Genomic DNA, 22,378 nt, shown 5'->3' on the forward strand with positions numbered 1-22,378 from the left:
GTTTGTGACACGTACATGTGTTCCATTGATGTCATAATTGTCTGTACGTTCTAAATTGTCTATCAGCTTGTCTGTCCTTCAGAAAGTAGCTAATACTTGTACTCTACAGCTGTATTTTCCTACAGTTAATAATAATACTAGCAACAAAACAGATTTAATTCCTTAAAATGATATTGCCAGATGGAAGAAAATAATAAGGTAGGCCTAAACTGTAATAAGATATACCTTAAAGACTGCTTGTGTTTGATCCTGAATCCAGTTGCCCCTCTAGTACTGGGATAAAACAATAGGGAACCCATGAACCTTATGGAGGTGTGCATGTGTTTTGCAGACACACCTGGGTTCTAGACTGGCTGAGGTAAACATTTTAGGAAAGCCTGGGTTTTTAAATCCCGGTGAAAGCAGATATGACAAGGTTTGTTAATGTCATGTTGCCCTCCTATTTAGATGAAACTAGCGAAAAGGATAATTCTGCTTCTCTTAATCCACATTTTCTAGAAAAAAAAACATGTTCATGCTTTAGGGCTGGTGGGCTGCATACATATTGGTCAAATGTAAAGTGTGTGTGTGTGTGTGTGTGTGTGTGTGTGGGGGGGGGGGGGGGGGGTAGTGGATAAAATGGGGTATAGGCCTACACTGTTTTCAACCTCTAAACTATGGATGTTTACTAACTTTGGGAAGTTGGAAACACAAGCATCTTAATATACAATAGGTTTGTTTCAAAATTAGCATGTTTCTGTTCATAGTGTATTGTTAATCAGCTCAAGGTAGAGGTTGTCTTAACCACAGGTTTAGGATCAGATGATCCATTAGGGGGGTGAAAGAACAGTTGATCCTGTACCAGTGGTTAGTGTTAACTTCTACTAACACGTTACAGCTCAGCCACCCCACTGGGCGCAAACTGGTTGAATCAGCGTTGTTTCAACGTAATTTGTCAACGTATTGTGACATGGAATCTTCTTGGGAAATACATTGGATCATCAACGTAATCTGTTGTTTTGAGGGTGAAATTTCAACCATAGGATGATGTCATCATTGAGTACAAAATTCAGCATAGACAAACCTTGTTATAAAATAGGTTGAATTTGTACCTTTGAAACAATGTCAGATTTTCAATGTAATATATACTTTCAGAAAAAACAATAGGCTGGGCAGCACTTCCTACTGGAGAGTTCATCTATCTACAGCTATTCATTTGATCTCCCATCCAGGTATTTTTTTTGACCCATTTTTTTCCTTCCCAATTGATAGTTAGTCTTGTCCCATCGCTGCAACACCCGTACGGACTCGGGAGAGGCGAAGGTCGAGAGCCATGCGTCCTTCGAAACACGACCCTGCCAAGCCGCACTGCTTCTTGACACACTGCTCGCTTAATCCGGAATCCAGCCGCACCAATGTGTCGGTGGAAACGCCGTACAACTGGCGACCGTGTCAACATGCACTGTGCCCGGCACACCACAGGAGTCACTAGAGCGCGATGGGACAAGGATATCCCGGCCATCCCTGCCCTAACCCGGACGATGCCAATTGTGCGCCATCTCATGGGTCTCTGGCCACAGCCGGCTGCAACACAGCCCGGGATTGAACCCCATCCAGGGTTTTAACCACACCCAGCCCTGCTTAGCTTTGATATGTCACTGACTACTACCAATATGCTATTGTGAGAATTATTATTGAGAGATCTCTTAATAACAAGATATATTCAGTGTAAATATCGAAGTCATTCCAAGGGGTGGGTTTGACAAAGCAAATGAGATGTAACCATACTTTATAAAAGCCTATATAGCATTTGCAAAGGCATCAACAGCTATTGTTTCAATTCAACCCAGAGTTCAACTAATAGACAAGGCATACAGTATAGGCCTAGTGTCTCAAGCTTTGGTTGATTTCAAATGGAATCTTCCTGTTAATCATTAACATTTTGGATTCACGTCTCCATCTCAACCAAAAATCTAAGTTTAAAGAATAGGACTAAATCGGATCAAACTTTATTTAAAGTGCATTTAAAGTTTGATTTGATTAAATGTAGACCTATTCTTTAACTTAGATTTTTGGTTGAGGTGGAGACGTGAATATAACATATAAATGGTTCCTTTTTAGACAAACTGGAATTAAAGCCAGACTAAGTCAGTGGCACAGATGGAACTATCCAAGCAGAAGATACGTCTCCTTCAAATGTTGATATTTGGTTTCGATGTCAACCAAACACAATATTACTTTAGTAATACAGTAAATAGGCTGAACTTTAGGCTAACTTACAAACTAATGGAGCAGTATTTATTCAACCTTAAAATGAGTAACGCATTCATAGCCACATAGTGACAAAGCATGCATGTTCAAGATAGTGACATGTGCAACTTTGTGTTGTTGTTTTTGGTCACACTGCTTTGCTTCATCTTTGCCAGGTCGCAGTTGTAAATGAGATCTTGTTCTCAACTAGCCTACCTGGTTAAATAAAGGTGGAGGAAAAAAAAGAACAAAAAAAAATAGCATTCTAAGGTCGCAGGTCTGTGGAGATCTTCCCAATTGCTGTATTAATATGCACAGAATCTCAAACAGCATTGATCTCTTGCACCATGCTCTTTTAATGTAATCTCAACAACAATCCAGGTCATTTGGTTGTGCTATTAGATAAAGCACATTGATAACACATTGAAGTTGTTGTATAAATATAAAATATCTGACACTGTATTCCCATTTGAACTTTGTTGTGCTTTTAAATGGTTCAAAGTGCTGTGATTAAAACATTTACATGACAACTAAACCAGAAGTCAGACATTGTTTTTCCATTGGAATTTGTTGGTGCTATTAGATGGTTGAACGCATAGTGAAAACACATTGTTTAATTCCCCAACTTCTCATTGTCTTTTTGAGTGGATGAATAAAGGTTAAAATCTCATTGATCAACATCTCAATCAAATATTACCCACATTTCCATGTAGAAATGACCTGGTGTGCCCAGTGGGATGTGTCTACATTGCTGAGGCTTGTTTACTCATTGACTTCAAGTAGAGCATTGTTGGTGAATCTGAATAAAAGCCTAATAAAATTGTCCCACCTCCCCAGGTTAGGAACCACTGCTACACTGCTTTTTTTATAGTCACAAAGGGTTTGTGACATGTGCATGTGTTCCAATGATGTCATAATTATCTGGAGGTTCCATGTTCTCTCTCAGCTTGGCTGTCCTTCAGAAAGCAGCTAATATTTGTACTCCACAGATGTATTTTCATGCAGCTAATAATACCAGCAGAACTAAGATAACTGATCGGCTCCATCAACATAACGCACTGGGCACAGACGTCAGTATAACGTCTGGTTTTGATTTAAAGTTTGGTGGTTGTTAACTAACGTGAATTCAATGTCCCTGGATTTAGGTTAAAAGTTGGGTGAAGAAAAGACTAAATGCCTTTCAAGTTGATGACTTTTTGCAAATCCAATTCGTTTTCTACGTTGATTAAATATCATCACATAGCTTTTTTGGGGTTGAAATGATGTGGAAACAACATTGATTCAAGCAGTTTTTGCCCAGTGGGAAATGGTTCAGTTCACATCCAGTCACTTTGTTTCAGCTTGAGAGATCATCCCGGGCTTTGCCCCCTCTGCTGTGGCTGAGATGTCCCTGGAGGACATAGAACAACAAGACTATGATGTTTCTGACACTGAGACAGTCAGGTAAGGCCACTCACACTCTGTCCAGTTAGATTGTTGTGTGGAGATTAAGAGAGAGAGTCTAATAAGAGAGAACTTGTTATGGGGCAGGTCAGGCATCATTCTTGGAGTCATTTGTAGGGTCAAGTCCCCAGCAGATCTATTTGAACCCCTCATTATTTGTGGCTATGTATTAACTACTAAGTGAGTCTTTAACAGACAGTGGTTAGATTCTGCCATTGGGATTGCTCTGATGTTGTTTCCATTCTCTCCTGGTTATGACCATAGAGCCTTGTCCCAGTCTCTAGACCTGCCTGTCTGTGTGGTGGATGACCACCTGCCCTATGAAGCTGTCAATGAGATGGTAAGTTGACCGTCATTTCATATTGCAACATTAATCCAATAAAATGTTTTAATGATGCTATCATTGGAAATGTTGACTTACCACAACCATCTCTGTTGTGTTGCAGTTGTTTAATTGGTCCAACGTTGCAAATGCTCCTCCACTCTCTAACAGTTCATAATTATTACAGTATGATATTTGTTGTATATTAAGTTTGATATTAAGTTTGATTATTTGCAATATAATTACATTTCTACCAGGAGCAGAGCAATTCTACTAGGAGCAGAGCAACCTCAGTGATGGAAACCACAGAAGAGGGGAAGCTCAACAGTGTGGAAGATCTGACACTTATGGACTTCCTTCAAAACCTAACTGAGAAGTATGTTCTGTTTTCTTTGGTACTATCACACCTTGAACGAAATAGGATCATATTAGAAACGGATTCATCCAGAAAAAAAAAGTAAAGTGCTAGAAAAGTTGTCACATTGCAATGTTGTCAAAAAAACTGACACAAAGCAAGTATAACTACACTATCAGGCAAATATTGAAATAAAAACAATTCTGCCGCGCATCCTGATATGACAACATGTCCAAGGCATCCTGATATGACAACATGTCCAAGGCATCCTGAAATGACAACATTTCTAAGGCATCCTGATATGACAACATTTCTAAGGCATCCTGATATGACAACATGTCTAAGGCATCCTGATATGACAACATTTCTAAGGCATCCTGATATGACAACATTTCTAAGGCATCCTGATATGACATGTCTAAGGCATCCTGATATGACAACATGTCTAAGGCATCCTGATATGACAACATTTCTAAGGCATCCTGATATGACAACATGTCCAAGGCATCCTGATATGACAACATGTCTAAGGCATCCTGATATGACAACATGTCTAAGGCATCCTGATATGACAACATTTCTAAGGCATCCTGATATGACAACATGTCTAAGGCATCCTGATATGACAACATTTCTAAGGCATCCTGATATGACAACATGTCCAAGGCATCCTGATATGACAACATGTCTAAGGCATCCTGATATGACAACATGTCTAAGGCATCCTGATATGACAACATGTCTAAGGCATCCTGATATGACAACATGTCTAAGGCATCCTGATATGACAACATGTCTAAGGCATCCTGATATGACAACATGTCTAAGGCATCCTGATATGACAACATTTCTAAGGCATCCTGATATGACAACATTTCTAAGGCATCCTGATATGACAACATTTCTAAGGCATCCTGATATGACAACATTTCTAAGGCATCCTGATATGACAACATTTCTAAGGCATCCTGATATGACAACATGTCTAAGGCATCCTGATATGACAACATGTCTAAGGCATCCTGATATGACAACATTTCTAAGGCATCCTGATATGACAACATTTCTAAGGCATCCTGATATGACAACATGTCTAAGGCATCCTGATATGACAACATGTCTAAGGCATCCTGATATGACAACATTTCTAACAATATTGTTTTCAGGCAATGGAGGGGGATTCGTGAGGGCATGTTTGACCCGGTAAGATCATGTTACTGACAATTTAATCAGATTACCATGAAAACTCTGCCTCATGTTTAACCTTGTTCATAAGCTTTTGAAAGACGCACAATGCAACATTTTAAAACACTTCTTCTGTTTCTGGAATACAGCTGACAAAACAACAGCTTGCCAGCTTGTGTCTGAGGATTGTCCAGTTTTTATCGGACAAGCTGATGCAGATCATCATCCCAGGTCTTTACGAACTACTGGGCATCCAAGATGCTGCCTCCTCTCCATTGTCACAGAGATCTCTCACAGCGTCACTCAGCAGTCTGGAGGACGATAAGGCTAACAACAAGTCCCGTGTGAGATTTACTGAGGCCGGTGTACCTAAGAGGCAAGGCAGTCGAAAGTCTTACGCTAGCTTTCGCATTCCGACTCCCTACCCTTCCTCCAACTGTATGGAGCAAAAAGAGGAAGAAGAGCAGGAATCACAACAATTTAAATTCAAGGAGTTTTACCTGACTAAGGAGATGCGCAGTCTGGGCAGTGGAAGCTACCTGCCCAAGGGGGCCATGAGGTATGTTCTTAACTTCTCTAGGGTAGGGGGCAGTATTTTGACGTCCGGATGAAAGGCATGCCCGTAGTAAACTGCCTGCTACTCAGGCCCAAAAGCTAGGATATGCATATTATTAGTAGATTTGGATAGAAAACACTCTGAAGTTTCTAAAACTGTTTGAATGATGTCTGTGAGTATAACATAACTCATATGGCAGGCAAAATCCTGAGAAAAATCCAACCAGGAAGTGTGGAAATTTGAGGTTTGTAGTTTTTCAACTTAGGGTTAATTTTGCACTTCCTAAGGCTTCCACTAGATGTCAACAGTCTTTAGAACCTTGTTTCATGCTTCTACTGTTACTGGGAGAGAATAAGAGCTGACTCAACAAGTGGACTGCCTGAGGCAAATGAGTTGTTTACTGCGCGGTCACGCAGGCGTGCCGTTCCTTCTTTTTCCTCTGTAATGAATACGCTATTGTCCGGTGATAAAAAGACCCTAAGGATTGATTGTAAACATCATTTGTAAACATCATTTGACATGTTTCTACGAACGGTAATGGAACTTTTTGACTTTTCGTCTCGGGTTTTGCGCTCGCGCATTATGCCTTTTGGATAGTGATCTGAACGAGCGAACAAAACGGAGGTATTTGGACATAAATATGGAGTTTATCGAACAAAACGAACATTTCTTGTGGGAGTCCTGGGAGTGCATTCCGACGAAGATCAGCAAAGGTAAGTGAAGATTTATAATACTATTTCTGAGTTTTGTTGACTCCAGAACTTGGCGGGTAACTGTATAGCTTGCTTTGATGGCTGAGCTCTGTACTCAGAATATTGAACAATGTGCTTTCGCCGTAAAGCTATTTTGAAATCTGACACAGCGGTTGCATTAAGGAGAAGTGTATCTATAATTCTTTCAATAACTGTTGTAAATTTTATCAACGTTTATGATGAGTATTTTTGTAAATTGATGTGCTCATTCACTGGAAGTTTTGGAGGCAAAACATTTTCTGAACATCACGCGCCAATGTAAAATAGTGTTTTTGGATATAAATATGAACTTTATCTAACAAAACATACATGTATTGTGTAACATTGAGTCATCAGTGTCACCTGATGAAGATCGTCAAAGGTTAGTGATTCATTTTAGCTGTATTTCTGGTTTTTGTGACGCCTCTCCTTGCTTGGAAAATGGCTGTGTGGTTTTTCTTGTCTCAGCGCTGTCCTAACATAATCTAATGTTATGCTTTCGCCGTAAAGCCTTTTTGAAATCAGACAATGTGGTTGGATTAACGAGAAGTGTATCTTTAACCTGTTAGGGCTAGGGGGCAGTATTGACACGGCCGGATAAAAAATGTACCCGATTTAATCTGGTTACTACTCCTGCCCAGTAACTAGAATATGCATATAATTATTGGCTTTGGATAGAAAACACCCTAAAGTTTCTAAAACTGTTTGAATGGTGTCTGTGAGTATAACAGATCTCAAATGGCAGGCCAAAACCTGAGAAGATTCCATGCAGGAAGTGGCCTGTCTGACAAGTTGTTTCATCTTGGCTCTTTTTATTGAAGACTGAGGATCTTTGCTCTAACGTGACACTTCCTACGGCTCCCATAGGCTCTCAGAGCCCGGGAAAAAGCTGAACGATATCGAGGCAGCCTCTGGCTGAAACACATTATCGCTTTTGGCAAGTGGCCGATCAGAGTACTATGGGCTTAGGCGCGTGCCCGAGTCGACCGAATGCTTTATTTTCTTTCGTCTGTTTACCTAAACGCAGATTCCCGGTCGGAATATTATCGCTTTTTTATGAGAAAAATGGCATAAAAATTGATTTTAAACAGCGGTTGACATGCTTCGAAGTACGGTAATGGAATATTTAGAATTTTTTTGTCACGAATTGCGCCATGCTCGTCACCCTTATTTACCCTTTCGGATAGTGTCTTGAACGCACGAACAAAACGCCGCTGTTTGGATATAACTATGGATTATTTTGAACCAAACCAACATTTGTTATTGAAGTAGAAGTCCTGGGAGTGCATTCTGACGAAGACAGCAAAGGTAATAACATTTTTCTTATAGTAAATCTGACTTTGGTGAGTGCTAAACTTGCTGGGTGTCTAAATAGCTAGCCCTGTGATGCCGGGCTATCTACTGAGAATATTGCAAAATGTGCTTTCCCCCGAAAAGCTATTTTAAAATCGGACATATCGAGTGCATAGAGGAGTTCTGTATCTATAATTCTTAAAATAATTGTTATGCTTTTTGTGAACGTTTATCGTGAGTAATTTAGTAAATTCACCGGCAGTGTTCGGTGGGAATGCTAGTCACATGCTAGTCACATGCTAATGTAAAAAGCTGTTTTTTGATATAAATATGAACTTCATTGAACAAAACATGCATGTATTGTATAACATAATGTCCTAGGGTTGTCATCTGATGAAGATCATCAAAGGTTAGTGCTGCATTTAGCTGTGGTTTGGGTTTATGTGACATTATATGCTAGCTTGAAAAATGGGTGTCTGATTATTTCTGGCTGGGTACTCTGCTGACATAATCGAATGTTTTGCTTTCGTTGTAAAGCCTTTTTGAAATCGGACAGTGTGGTTAGATTAACGAGAGTCTTATCTTTAAAATGGTGTAAAATAGTCATATGTTTGAAAAATTGTAACGCGCCACGGGATTACACTGGCTGTTACGTAGGTGGGACGATTTGGTGCCACCTACCCTAGAGAGGTTAAAATGGGATATAATAGTTGTATGTTTGAGAAATTTGAATTATGAGATTTTAGTTGTTTTGAATTTGCCGCCCTGCTATTTCACTGGCTGTTGAATAGTGTCCCACATACCCCAGAGAGGTTAAAGTGAAATTTAACAACTTCATATTCATCTCCAGCATCACCATATGTGAAAATTACACATTTCCATGTTTTGTAGTAAAAAAAGATAGAGGAACGTAACTGTTTCTAATAGTGCTGAGAGATTAGTGCTTTTTGAGGTTGGTTTCGTTTCGTTTCAAATATTTTAAAAATAATCACGGTTTTCGATTTCAATCATTTTTTTTAGACATTGAATGCAGTATGGATTATGTGGGTTGAATGCTGTAACAACACAGAATAAAACTATTAATAAAAGTCCCCTTTGGGTAGTGACTGCCCATTACTGCTTATCCCTTATTAACCATCATTTACTTTCTCATATAAAATATTTATTTGATGACTTTATTATTTCATTCCAAGTCATCAACTCATCTCTATAGAGCTGCTGCCTATCCTGTCTGACAAAATCACAATTTTAGTAGTTCTTCTAAGTAAATAAGGCATACTTTTATGACTGCTGAATACCAACTATCAATCACTTAGATAATGTATTTCCAGGTTGAGAAACCTCGCAAAGCAACTGCTTTTTATCGCTCTCATGCGTTCTCTCTGTCTCAGTCAATGAGGTCTTCATATCTGCTCCACACAGAGTGGACAAGTAAGCGGGCGTGCAATGGATTATGGGAATTAATTACCATATTTTCTGTGCTAAACTATGTAGAATATTGGCCTGTTGAAAACTACAACTTCCTACTACATTGCATAGTTCGTGCTTTCATCTGATTTATCTCTACAGAAACTGAGCATCAAGCTCACAGAAGAAGAAAAAAATTAAGTATATATGGAATTCAAATAATTGAGCCGACGTCGGTCAATTAGTTGTTTAAAAACCGAAAAATAACAAAAATGTTGGTTAATCGCTCAGCTGTAGTTTCTAATGACGTCATCAGTGTGCATCGTGTGATTTTTAACCAATTATGAGTAGGCATTGCCTACTAATTGGTTGACGATGTCATAGGAAACACTTATCTTCCTCTTTCTTTTTTACTACAAAACATAGAAATGCCCATTTTTTTTACATATGCTGATGTTGGGGTGGTGCTGTAGATGATGAATATGAAGTTGAAACATTTAGAAATTTCCCTTTAACATTTCTTCAAACTGCCTTGTATTTATGATTGTCCTTGAAGTTATTAGTCATTATAGTATTTGAAGATTATAGCAATTTTGATTTTGTTGAGGATAGATATTGCCACCTACAAGCTAGTTTCAATACAAATTACTTATACAAATTTTTTTTTTTTTATTGGGCTTTAGAAATGAAGCAGTTAGGCTGACATCACACTAAGGTTTTTTCTCAGAGAAACAGCAGTGTTTTCCTCATTGTTTTCAATGGTGCAGATGTATTTGACACACTGAACGTGCATCACAACCTTACATATTATTTGTTTGACTGTGATGATTTCTGTGTTTTGTTCAAGGTCTCAAACCTCTTTGTCTGAGGTGCAGAAGAAGACAACCAACTCTGAGTTGCTACAAGTCCTTTTAGGTGTCTCAGAGGACACCCTCGTCACCTGTGTGCAGGACAGCCTGCAAGGTTCTCTCTCCAAATTTGCATGCATGTCCGATTCTCCATCTGGAAGTGCAGGCTCTATGACGCTAACCCCTGCTGTAATGGCAGAGTTGGCTAAAGATGTCAAGTCGGCCATATCAGTGGTCGTTAAGAGTGCCTCTGCAAGTCAAACCTCTCTAGTGACATCTGGAAGAAGGGGAGACGCACAGACCAAGGTGACTGAGAGCATGGTGAGAGAGCTGGCAGCTAAACTTGAAAAAGTTGACCAAGAGAGCAAGAGTCTAACAGGGCAAGTCATAACTACCGTCTCTGAAACAATGGTGGCTTTTGTTGACGAGAACGAACAGAATTTGCTGGAAGATCTGAAGAAAAATATCACGTTTTTGGCATCGCATGTTGGCTTCATTGACGATCTTGATGCCCTGATAAGGAAATACGAGAGCAGCTACAATATTAGTGAATCTGGTTCCTCCTGCACGCTCACATCTAAGAGCATCCAAAAACTCTCCAGCCGGGAGTTTCAAACATCAGCAATACAAGCAGTGAGTGGAGTTCTTGCCAAAAAAGTCAGCAGTTTGAGCTTTCCTAGTTCAGTCGTTCAGTCTAAGTTAACAGGTGCTGTATCAGGTCAAACATTGTCTGGCATTGTAAAGACATTGTCAATTCACCCAGTGGGCACAGCAGCATCAGTAGTTGTTAAGACTTTCGTGTCAGATATGAAGTCTTTGACCGAGCGTAAAGAGAGTCCTCAACAGAAGAGTGCCTGGTCTGCTGCTGTTCACATTTACCACAGCATCCAAAACAACTTGAACGATTATTTCAGCAAGCTTCAACGATGTGCCTTAAAGAGCACTGTCACATCTGATGAAAACACCACACATGCTGAGTGTAAGGAGAGAGTTCCTCTTCAATGCCTGCACAAAAAATATAGCCCCAGTAAGAGTGAGCCTCAGTTGCCAGAGTCCACTGGTGAAGTGACTCTACAAAGAGGCTTAAGTGAGAGCTCAAAACTTCTTTGGGCACAAACTGACTCAGAAGAAAACAAGCTCCTTCTGACAACTTGCACCAAAGAAGTCATCTCAGAGCTTCTGGTCTTGTACAACACTGAGATGTCAAAGGAGGACCCCCTGTCCACTGTTGGAGAAAAAGGATCAGACCTTTCTATTGAGAGAGAGAAATTTGTAGAAGGTGTTCTGGCTCAGCTTGGGGATATCTCCCATTCCAGGGCCCCATCAGCAATGGTATGTGAGTTCCCCTCTGAATGTGAGGACATCATAGGCAGCAAGGCCACAGCTTCTTTGACAAGTCTGTTAGATTGCATGAGAAAACTCTCAAGTGAGGAATTCAAGAGAAATGCCACTCAAGCAGTGAGTGAGTTCCTAGTTAAAAAGTCCACCACTAGCTTAACTAGTGCAATGCCTGCTTATTCTGTAGCATCCAGGTCTGGTTCCATTCAAAACCAGAACACATGGTCAAAGGATATTTGTGCAGATTCTGCTGCCATTGGCATCATTGACACATTTGTGGAAGACCTGCAGAACTTGGCGCAACCTGCAGAAGTAGAACAGAGAGAACCTGACCTCCAGGAAAATGCACAAAAGCTACAGAGCAGGATCTGGTCTGCTACCACTAGTTTATATAACAACATTAAGAAGACATTAAAGGACTTCACCATTCGCCAGCGGAGGTCAGACATGCTGAGCAGAATATCCAGTCATACACCCATAGAGGACTCTGAACATCTTGGGACTGAGGAGTACCTTGGTTTGGCAAGCCAAGACTTGAGGCAAGCCAGTAAGAGTGTGCCTCACCTGCCCAGTTTGAACCAGGAAGTGGCTCTACACAGGGGTGTCAGCGAGAGTTCAAAACTTCTCTGGACTGAAACAGACGAGGCTTTACTGACCAATAGTACCAAAGAGGTCATTTCAACAATCTTGACCTCATGTGAGGATCAGACATCAAATGCACCTTGCTTCTCCACAGTAGGAAAGAAAATATCTGATGTGTCTCTTGAGGTCAGTGTGTTGGTAGGTGGTGTTCTGTCTCAGCTGAATAACATCTCCTTGTCAAGGTCCCCAACACCATGTGAAAACATGTTTGAACATCTCCAAGATTCTCTTGAGCGAACCTCTCCAGTAAATCTAGATTTCAGCATGTCTACCTCCAAAGGCATTGCATCTTCCCATAGTCTTTCAACAAAGAGCCTCCAGAAACTCTCTAGTCATGAGTTCCAAACCAAAGCTGAGAAAGTAGTGAGTGAGGTTCTCTCTAGATCATTTAACATTGTGGAGGAAGGTACAACAGATAAGTGCCTCCAGTCTGTATCTACATCCACCACATCTACTGATATTATACAAACCATGGTGAAAGATCTGCAGGAGCTCACTCAGACCACCCAATCATCGGAGATGGTATCTGGAACCTCCCTGCTCACCACTGGACAGGTTTCTGAGGAAAGGATCTGGTCTGTTGCTTGTAACATCTACTACAGTCTGCAAAGTAAGATTACAGAGTTTCTCAGAAAAGATCTTCAAAGATCTTCAGACACAACTCTTGATTCAATCAAAATGTTTACATATCAAAGCAGTCCTGCATCACAAAGAGCTAATCTCGGCCATCTTGAGGTCAACCAGAGCAGTGTTACACCTGGTGGAAAAGATGCCTGTGTGGACATTCCGCATGATTTACTACCTAAAACCACTGAGCTCTCAGGATCCATGCTGGAGGATATTGGCACGATCCGTTGTAGGAGTGCTGACAGCCAAAAGACAAAGCCCTCTTCTTCACGCTCCTCCATCTCTCCAACACCTATTTCAAAATCAAGGCAGTCGAAATGGTACTTTGCTTTACCCGGGACTCCCATACCCACTGAGTTGCCTGCTCAGTGTGACTTTCCCATTGTAAGAAACACAATCATTGAGGACTTTGTTCACACAGAGGACTTACTTCCCCCATCCTTTGTGGACAAAGTCAGGAAAGCTGCTGGGGTGGTAGTGGACATTATGGTGGAAAGTGTTGAGAACACACAGGAAAATGGACAGGATGCCTCTCATCCTGACGACCTCCGATCTGCTGTTAGGAAATTGAGAAAAATGATTTCCACTTGGACCATCCACATTTTCAGTCATGAATTTGTGGATAAAGTGATAGCCATTCAGGACAACCACAGCACTCCACAGGTCCTAACATTGGCAGCAGCCAGAAGTGCTTCTGACTCCATTCTTTCAAGGCTGAAATGGGAAAAGGAACAATGTGGCGTATCCAGGAAGCTCTCCTCTCAGCTTCTCCAGATATTTGCTGAAGAGACATTGAGGGGCTTTCTAAAACAGTGGTCAGATGAGTATGAAAATATAAACTTTGATGTTTCAGTCCAGAATGATCCAAAGACTTCTACTTGCATGGTCATTCTTCAAATGATCACCAAAGCCACTGCTAAATGTTATTTTGAGTCCACTACCAGCATGGCCACCAGTGACATTGTAGAAGGCGAGTTTGATTTGGCAAGGGATACCGACAGCAGTACTGGAGAGCAGGTCCTCACCATTAACACAAAGGTATAGTACACATACATCTTTCATGAATAACACTGCTGTTTACTTTTATCAGAGCTATGATTCTTTGGGTCATGACATTGCACTGCTTCTTTGCAATTGATATGCTGTACTTTAAGATATAGAATATTTTTTGTTTGTTTTAATGTGCCTTTTCCCACCAACCAGGGTTCCAAGAACGTTAGTAAGAACCTCTGTCCCCAAGAGTCTATGGAGTACCAGCCTCAGAACACTTCCCCTACTGTGTACTTTACAGGTAAGCCCTGCTGTTGTTTAGGCTGCTGCTCAGTCAAGACTTAGACATTATCCCTTTACCATTCCACTAATTCATTTGGAAAGACATTGTACTCTCCTCTGAGTTGTTACCTATGACATACTGTACTGCGGGCTGGGTGGTAGCCTAGTGGGTTAAGAGGTTGGGCCAATAACCGATAGTTTGCTGGTTCAGAATCCCTGAGCTCACGAGGCAAAATCTGTCAATGTGCTCTTGAGCAAGGCACTTAATCCTAAATGCTCCTGTAAATCGCTCTGGATAAGAGCGTCTGCTAAATGACAAAAAATGTAAATTGATGACATACTGGATGGTCTTTTCTTTGCAGAGTTGATGACAAATTCTTATGGCTCCTTTGCTCCAGAGGGAAATTCTGATATTGCATCGTCCTTCCCACTTGAAGAGAAGAGTCGCAAATCCTCCCTTTTCACCAGATTGTATAGAGCCATCACAAAAGGCTTTTCCAGCCTATTCAAATCTTCAAGGAAAACCAAATTATTTAATTAAATTCCTCATTAAAACAACAAGAGAATTCATTTGTTCAAATCAAAATGTAATCGTATTGGTCACATGCGCCGAAAACAACAGGTGTAGACTTGTGAGATGCTTTATTACAAGCTCATTCCCAACAATGCAGAGTTAAAAAGTAAGAAAATATTTTCTAAATAGTAACACAATAAAATAACAATAACAAGGCTATATACAAGGAGTACCAGTACCGAGTCAATGTGAATGGGTGCGAGGTAGTTGAGGTAATACAGTATGTATATGTAGGTAAGGGTAAAAGTGACTAGGCAATCAGGATAGATAAACACAGTAGCAGCAGCTTGTGTGAAGTGTGAAAGTCGGTCAGTGTCACAGTGAATGTGTGGGTAGAGTGTGCATCGAGCCAATTCAAGAGAGTCAGAGCAAAACAATTAGAAAAATACATCAATAACAAAGGGGGTCAATGCAAATAGTGCAGATAGCCATTTCATTAATTTTCAGCAGTCTTATGGCTTGGGGGTAGAAGCTGTTCAGCAGTCATGGCACGGGGGTAGAAGCTGTTCAGCAGTCATGACTTGGGGGTAGAAGCTGTTCAGCAGTCTTATGACTTGGGGGTAGAAGCTGTTCAGCAGTCTTATGGCTTGGGGGTAGAAGCTGTTCAGCAGTCTTATGGCTTGGGGGTAGAAGCTGTTCAGCAGTCTTATGACTTGGGGGTAGAAGCTGTTCAGCAGTCTTATGGCTTGGGGGTAGAAGCTGTTCAGCAGTCTTATGGCTTGGGGGTAGAAGCTGTTCAGCAGTCTTATGGCTTGGGGGTAGAAGCTGTTCAGCAGTCTTATGACTTGGGGGTAGAAGCTGTTCAGCAGTCTTATGACTTGGGGGTAGAAGCTGTTCAGCAGTCATGACTTGGGGGTAGAAGCTGTTCAGCAGTCTTATGACTTGGGGGTAGAAGCTGTTCAGCAGTCTTATGGCTTGGGGGTAGAAGCTGTTCAGCAGTCTTATGACTTGGGGGTAGAAGCTGTTCAGCAGTCTTATGACTTGGGGGTAGAAGCTGTTCAGCAGTCTTATGGCTTGGGGGTAGAAGCTGTTCAGCAGTCTTATGGCTAGGGGGTAGAAGCTGTTCAGCAGTCTTATGGCTTGGGGGTAGAAGCTGTTCAGCAGTCTTATGGCTTGGGGGTAGAAGCTGTTCAGCAGTCTTATGACTTGGGGGTAGAAGCTGTTCAGCAGTCTTATGACTTGGGGGTAGAAGCTGTTCAGCAGTCTTATGGCTAGGGGGTAGAAGCTGTTCAGCAGTCTTATGGCTAGGGGGTAGAAGCTGTTCAGCAGTCTTATGACTTGGAGGTAGAAGCTGTAAGGAGCCTTTTGTCCCAGACTTGGTGCTCCCATATCGCTTGCCATGTGGTAGCAGAGTGAACAGTCTATGACCTGGGTGGTTGGAGCCTTTTGCCAATCATTTACCTATCGCTTACTTGATTTTTATTTTATTTGATGTCATATTGTAAAAGTATGTATCTGTTCTGCTGAAAATATGATTTTGAAAACAATGAATGTCTACAAGTGCTTCATAAAACCAGATATATTTATTTTTGTATTTTCAAAAGACAGCAAATAGCCAATCAAATATCAACAAGTGAAATTAAAATACAGATTTCATTTTCAGTGAATAATTGTCTTGTCCAGTGAGCAACTCAATGACAACGATTGAATGACATCATTAGATCACCTCCAAGAAGCATCTTCAACGTTCACCTGACAATACACTGGATGAGACGCATACACTAACCAAGTGTTTCTTACCTGTCAAGAAGTTTGAGATCAGAAGCTTCTTCAATACCCCAGAAATGAAAAAGCTTTGAGACAAAGACAATCAACTGACAAGACAATGGACATACACTAAGCGGTATGTTCTACTTGCCCCACTGAGTTAAAGCAAAGTTATCATTTATGCATGGGGTCAACGATCCACTCATAGCTCTCACAGCTATCTGACAGTTCTCAGAATACTATGGATGAAGTGTGTGATATTGGATTCTGTGTCCTTCCCACTCCAAGTGATTGGGAGTCCCATAGTGTGCCGCATAGTTGGCCCAGCGTCATCCGGGTTTGGCCGTCATTGTAAATAAGAATTTGTTCTTAACTGACTTGTCTAGTGAAATAAAGGTTAAATAAAAATAAACTATTTCAGTTGTCTGCTATGTTGCTGTGTAAATCCACATACTGCAGGGGAATGGGCTACCCTTTAGCCTATGATGACACATGCTGTCTAACACATTGTTAGAGTAGTTGTCAGTTTTGTAACGTAAATAAACATGAAATGTATGCATTCACTACTGTAAGTCGCTCTGGATAAGAGCGTCTGCTAAATGACTAAAATGTAAATGTAAACAGGGTTTTTTCAAATACTCTGAAATACAGTATGTATTTTTGTATTATTTTCCCCATAATGCCATTATTTCATGTCTTTTGTGGTATTTATTTCCCTTATGTAACAGATGTATTATTTTGACACTGCACAGACTCATTTATATGAGCAATTATGATTCACATCTTAATGAAATAGTTGTAATGCAGCAGTGTTCATACTGTGTATTTTACATTGATTTCAACCACTATAGGTCTTCATCAGCAAGTGGGGATTTCTATGGACAAAAACTAGTGTTAAGTGGGGGGGTTTGGAGCCTCAATTAGACCCATGTCTAACACTTACAATCACATACAGTACAATCACAAACAGTACAATCACATACAGTACAATCACATTCAGTACAATCACAAACAGTCACATTCAACTGAATGACTCTAGAATAAAGACAAACAAGAATAATAATTCCATTCACATTTGGCTACTACAAATAGCCAGTGAAATATGAAACGTTTTTGTTACTTGAGAATACGGATGACTGAGAATCCACTGCCTGCCGTTATAAACCTTCTACACACAAATCAAACACAGTACTGACTATATCTATAAGTATCTTTATATATCTATAAGCCTCATCAAAAGGAACTAAATTCTTCGTCGTCCGCATTGTTTCAGGCATCATCTGTTCCCAAGTCTCATCTTGTTCACTGTATTTTCCTCCCTTGTTGGTGACAATACAGGTACTTTGTGAGGTACCAGTTAGTGTTGTTGATCTCTGGGTTGTGTTCATGAGGGCACACAATGGAAAACATTTTTTTAATGTTTTGCCGAAGAGAAAACTTAAATAAGAGTTCCTTTTTGGACAAGTCCAGGTTGTCCCTCCTTGTTACAGTATGTTTAATCTGCCTAATGAGCAGGATCCTGGTGTCTACCCAATGTGCTGAGCACTCCTCCTGGCCAGAGTCCGCGCTACATTCAGCTGCTGCAGCCATGGGCTCTGTGTGAAGGCACTGTTAGAGAGTCAATCAACCAGAACAAGGTTAGGAGGCCAAATCTGTGGTCTAACATTGTGAAATACTGTATATGTCATGGCCTCAATACATTAATGAAGCTCCCTTTCTTACATCCTTTCCTCTCCCCATACTGAAACAACTTGTTAGAGTAAACCAATAAGGCTGACACTCTATATACCTTCTAAGCATGATAGTTGGCTCATGATTTGTTTTAGGACTTGTTAGGGTAAACCAATAACAGCTTCTAACCCCAAGCCATAAGACTGCTGAACAATTAATCAAATGGCCACCGGACTAGTTAAAAATGTTTTATTATTTGTTACTTTAGTTTATTTGGTAAATATTCTCTTAACTCTTCTTGAACTGCACTGTTGGTTAAGGGCTTGTAAGTAAGCATTTCACGGAAAGGTCTACACTTGTTGTATTCAGCGCAAGTGACAAATACATTTTGAGTTGATTTGACTCTATATACCTTCTTAGCATGATGGTTGGCTCATGATTTGTTTTGACTAAAATCTATTCAGGGAGGATAAGGGTATATCATAGGCAGTGATGAAGTGGTAAAAACATTGACTGGGAAATGCTGATTGCCGTTCAGGATTAAAGAAGTAACGCTCCCTATACTTTCAATGCATCTTCCACAAAAGGTGGGTAAACGCTTGCGCAAAATAAAATAAAAAGTGTGTAAACAGCTTTTACATGTGTTTTCCCCCCCACCACTGATTATAGGAGGCATCTTCTGACAGTATTCACACCTTTCATAAGAAACCTCCAGAGAAATATTCATATTAAAACCGTAGCGTTGAAATAACACTGTAATTTCACTTGTAAATCACTGTCATTTAAAGTTGGACTAACCTGGCCAAGGCCAAACAGTATATGGCGTTTTGTCTGGGTGTGCGGTTGCAGTGGAGAGAAAAGGACTCCAGTGAGGTGGTGAGGATCTGGGCGGAGTTTGGCGAGGCAGAGGCAAACACAGGTCTGAGATTGGTGTCTCTGGAAATGGGCGGGAGCGAGACTCTGCTCCTCCATTGGTTGCTGTTCTGATCCCCACTCTCATCCTCCTCACATCCCTTCCCGCCACATCCCCTCTTCTCTCTTCCATCCCTCGTGGCGACAGGGGGTAGCTTCGGTAGTTGAAGAGGTGCATCCAGGGATGCCAGGGCGCGGAGCGTGCAGGATACATGAGACGGGCAGTTGATGGGGGTCAAAGGTTGAGAGGCTTTGGACGCCACCCTGATACTCGCCTTGGCCTCACTCCTCCTGGGCTTGGAGGACATCTTGGGGAGGGTGAAGCCGTCCACCAGGACCGTGTCGCCCACCCTGGTCCTGAACGGAGCCCTGTTGAGGCCCATGCAGTGCCTGGATGCTGCCCTCCTCTGCCCCAGCCTCACCCAGCGCTTTATCTGGACGTATGTCCGCATGGGCAGAGCCATACCTGGGAGGACCACCACAGAGCACAGCTTGGTGGCCAGGTGACACACACACTCTCTGTGGCCGTGCTGGAGGGCGATCCTCAGGGGGTCACGACCCTGGGGATCCCGACAGGCAAGGGTCAGAACGCTGCTGGCGATAAAGAGTTTGAGGATGGTGAGCTGGCCGCGCTCGATGGAGGCGACGGCGGGACACTTGGCGGCGTCGGGGTGGGCCATCTGGTGGCACCACTCACGGTAAGGGTGGACCCCCACCGGCTCAATGGCACGTACCCCCCTCTCCAGCAGCCAGTCGGCCAGGTCCAGGTGGCCCAGAGAAGCAGCGATGTAGAGTGCCACCCGGAGCTGGAACCTGGAATAATACAGAAACAATGTATTTATTACACGTTTCAAGTTTTTTTTGTAAAGTTCACAAGATACAGCAGGTTATAAAACAGTACAGTTAAATGCTTACTTGCAAGCTCTTTCCCACAATGCAGTATTAAATATCAGGGTATGAGAAAAAATGTATAAAGGAAAAAAACACGAGAATATAAGCTATATACAGGGTCAGTACCATTATTGTAAGCTATATACCGGGTCAGTACCATTATTGTAAGCTATATACCGGGTCAGTACCATTATTGTAAGCTATATACAGGGTCAGTACCATAATTGTAAGCTATATACCGGGTCAGTACCATTATTGTAAGCTATATACCGGGTCAGTACCATAATTGTAAGCTATATACAGGGTCAGTACCATTATTGTAAGCTATATACCGGGTCAGTAACATTATTGTAAGCTATATACCGGGTCAGTACCATTATTGTAAGCTATATACCGGGTCAGTACCATAATTGTAAGCTATATACAGGGTCAGTACCATTATTGTAAGCTATATACCGGGTCAGTACCATTATTGTAAGCTATATACCGGGTCAGTACCATTATTGTAAGCTATATACAGGGTCAGTACCATCATTGTAAGCTATATACCGGGTCAGTACCATAATTGTAAGCTATATACCGGGTCAGTACCATTATTGTAAGCTATATACCGGGTCAGTACCATTATTGTAAGCTATATACAGGGTCAGTACCATCATTGTAAGCTATATACCGGGTCAGTACCATAATTGTAAGCTATATACAGGGTCAGTACCATCATTGTAAGCTATATACCGGGTCAGTACCATAATTGTAAGCTATATACCGGGTCAGTACCATTATTGTAAGCTATATACCGGGTCAGTACCATCATTGTAAGCTATATACAGGGTCAGTACCATTATTGTAAGCTATATACCGGGTCAGTACCATTATTGTAAGCTATATACCGGGTCAGTACCATCATTGTAAGCTATATACAGGGTCAGTACCATTATTGTAAGCTATATACAGGGTCAGTACCATTATTGTAAGCTATATACAGGGTCAGTACCATTATTGTAAGCTATATACAGGGTCAGTACCATTATTGTAAGCTATATACAGGGTCAGTACCATCACTGTTGATAATAATACAAGTAGCTGAGGGGAATGGAATTGTACTAGTCTATCATACAGTTCAGTGTGTAGATGTGTATTCTGACCTCATCACAGGTCTCTCCCTAGACAGGTATCGTTGGACGGTCAGTCTGTGTCCCAGGAAGCAGCCTCTGATAAACTCCGCCCACCCATCCCAGGTGTCCAACCGTAGAGTAGCCCCTGGGAGACAGAGACATATGCAGGGTTGTCCTCCTGGTTGCCATGAACCAAGAATGTGTTCCATACAGTCCATTTGTCTCTATGTTACATCCATAAAGGTGTTGAGACTTTTTTTTTTGCATTGCAATGCTGGAACTTCACTGGACCTCCACAGTAATGTGGAAACATTTCAGTATAAAGGACCCCCCCCCCCCCCACCCACCCACCCACCCACACACACACACACACACACACACACACACACACACACACACACAGCAGAGGACCATTGCCCTACTGCACAAGGAAGGCCATACCCACGTCAACGGCGTAGTCGTGGAGCCGGTTGCAGTTGTAGAGTTGCAGGCCGGTGGGAGAGCTCAGTCTGAAGGAGCTGACGGGAAGCCCACACTGCTGGGACACCAGGGTCATGAGCCTGGCCACAGACGTACTCAGGAGAAACACCGTGCCCAAGACTGAGAGGGTCTCCCCCGTCACGGCACTGAACACACGCACCACCGGCTCCTGCTGAAGTATAAGACCAATGGACATACAGTATATTCACTTGTTTTACATAAATACCTATGTTGTGTTTATACAGCGAGTAAACAAAACATTATGAACACCTGCTCTTTCCATGACAGACTGACGAGGTGAATCCAGGTGAAAGCTATGATCCCTTAATGACGTCACTTGTTAAATCCACTTCAATCAGTGTAGATGAAGGGGAGGAGACAGGTTAAAGAAGGATTTTTAAACCTTGAGACAATTGAGACATGAATTGTGTATATGTGCCATTCAGAGGGTGAATGGTCAAGACAAAATATTTAAGTGCCTTTGAACAGGGTATGGTAGTAGGTGCCAGGTGCACCGGTTTGTGTCAAGAACTGCAATGTTGCTGGGTTTTTTACACTCAACAGTTTCCTGTGTGTATCAAGAATGGTCCACCACCCAAAGGACATCCAGCCAACTTACATTTACATTTAAGTCATTTAGCAGACGCTCTTATCCAGAGCGACTTACAAATTGGTGCATTCACCTTATAATATCCAGTGGAACAACCACTTTACAACTAACTTGACACAACTGTTGGAAGCATTGGAGTCAACATGGGCCAGCATGCCTGTGGAATGCTT

The 22,378-nt window shown here is 41.6% G+C and overlaps 2 protein-coding genes across 2 annotated transcripts in view; one reads left to right on the forward strand and one right to left on the reverse strand.

The window, feature by feature from the left end:
* LOC106574127 (uncharacterized) lies at positions 1-16,944 on the forward strand. Its single transcript, XM_014149744.3, has 9 exons — positions 1-198; positions 3,570-3,672; positions 3,937-4,012; positions 4,252-4,370; positions 5,516-5,552; positions 5,684-6,093; positions 10,369-14,014; positions 14,180-14,267; positions 14,611-16,944. Exons 2-9 carry the CDS (start codon positions 3,614-3,616, stop codon positions 14,787-14,789), a joined length of 4,614 nt encoding a protein of 1,537 aa, XP_014005219.2. The 5' UTR covers positions 1-198; positions 3,570-3,613; the 3' UTR covers positions 14,790-16,944.
* Positions 16,327-22,378, reverse strand: part of LOC106574125 (protein ANKUB1) — a 16,260-nt gene continuing 10,208 nt past the window's right edge. The window contains exons 3-5 of the mRNA XM_045697399.2: positions 21,560-21,770; positions 21,149-21,263; positions 16,327-19,925 (exon numbers count right to left, since the gene is read on the reverse strand). Coding sequence (XP_045553355.1) covers positions 18,983-19,925; positions 21,149-21,263; positions 21,560-21,770 — 1,269 coding nt within the window. The 3' untranslated portion in view covers positions 16,327-18,982. The remainder of the gene's footprint in view (positions 19,926-21,148; positions 21,264-21,559; positions 21,771-22,378) is intronic.

The sequence above is a fragment of the Salmo salar genome, chromosome 16 (genome assembly GCF_965601325.2).
Source record: "Salmo salar chromosome 16, fSalSal1, whole genome shotgun sequence".
NCBI lineage: Eukaryota > Metazoa > Chordata > Actinopteri > Salmoniformes > Salmonidae > Salmo > Salmo salar.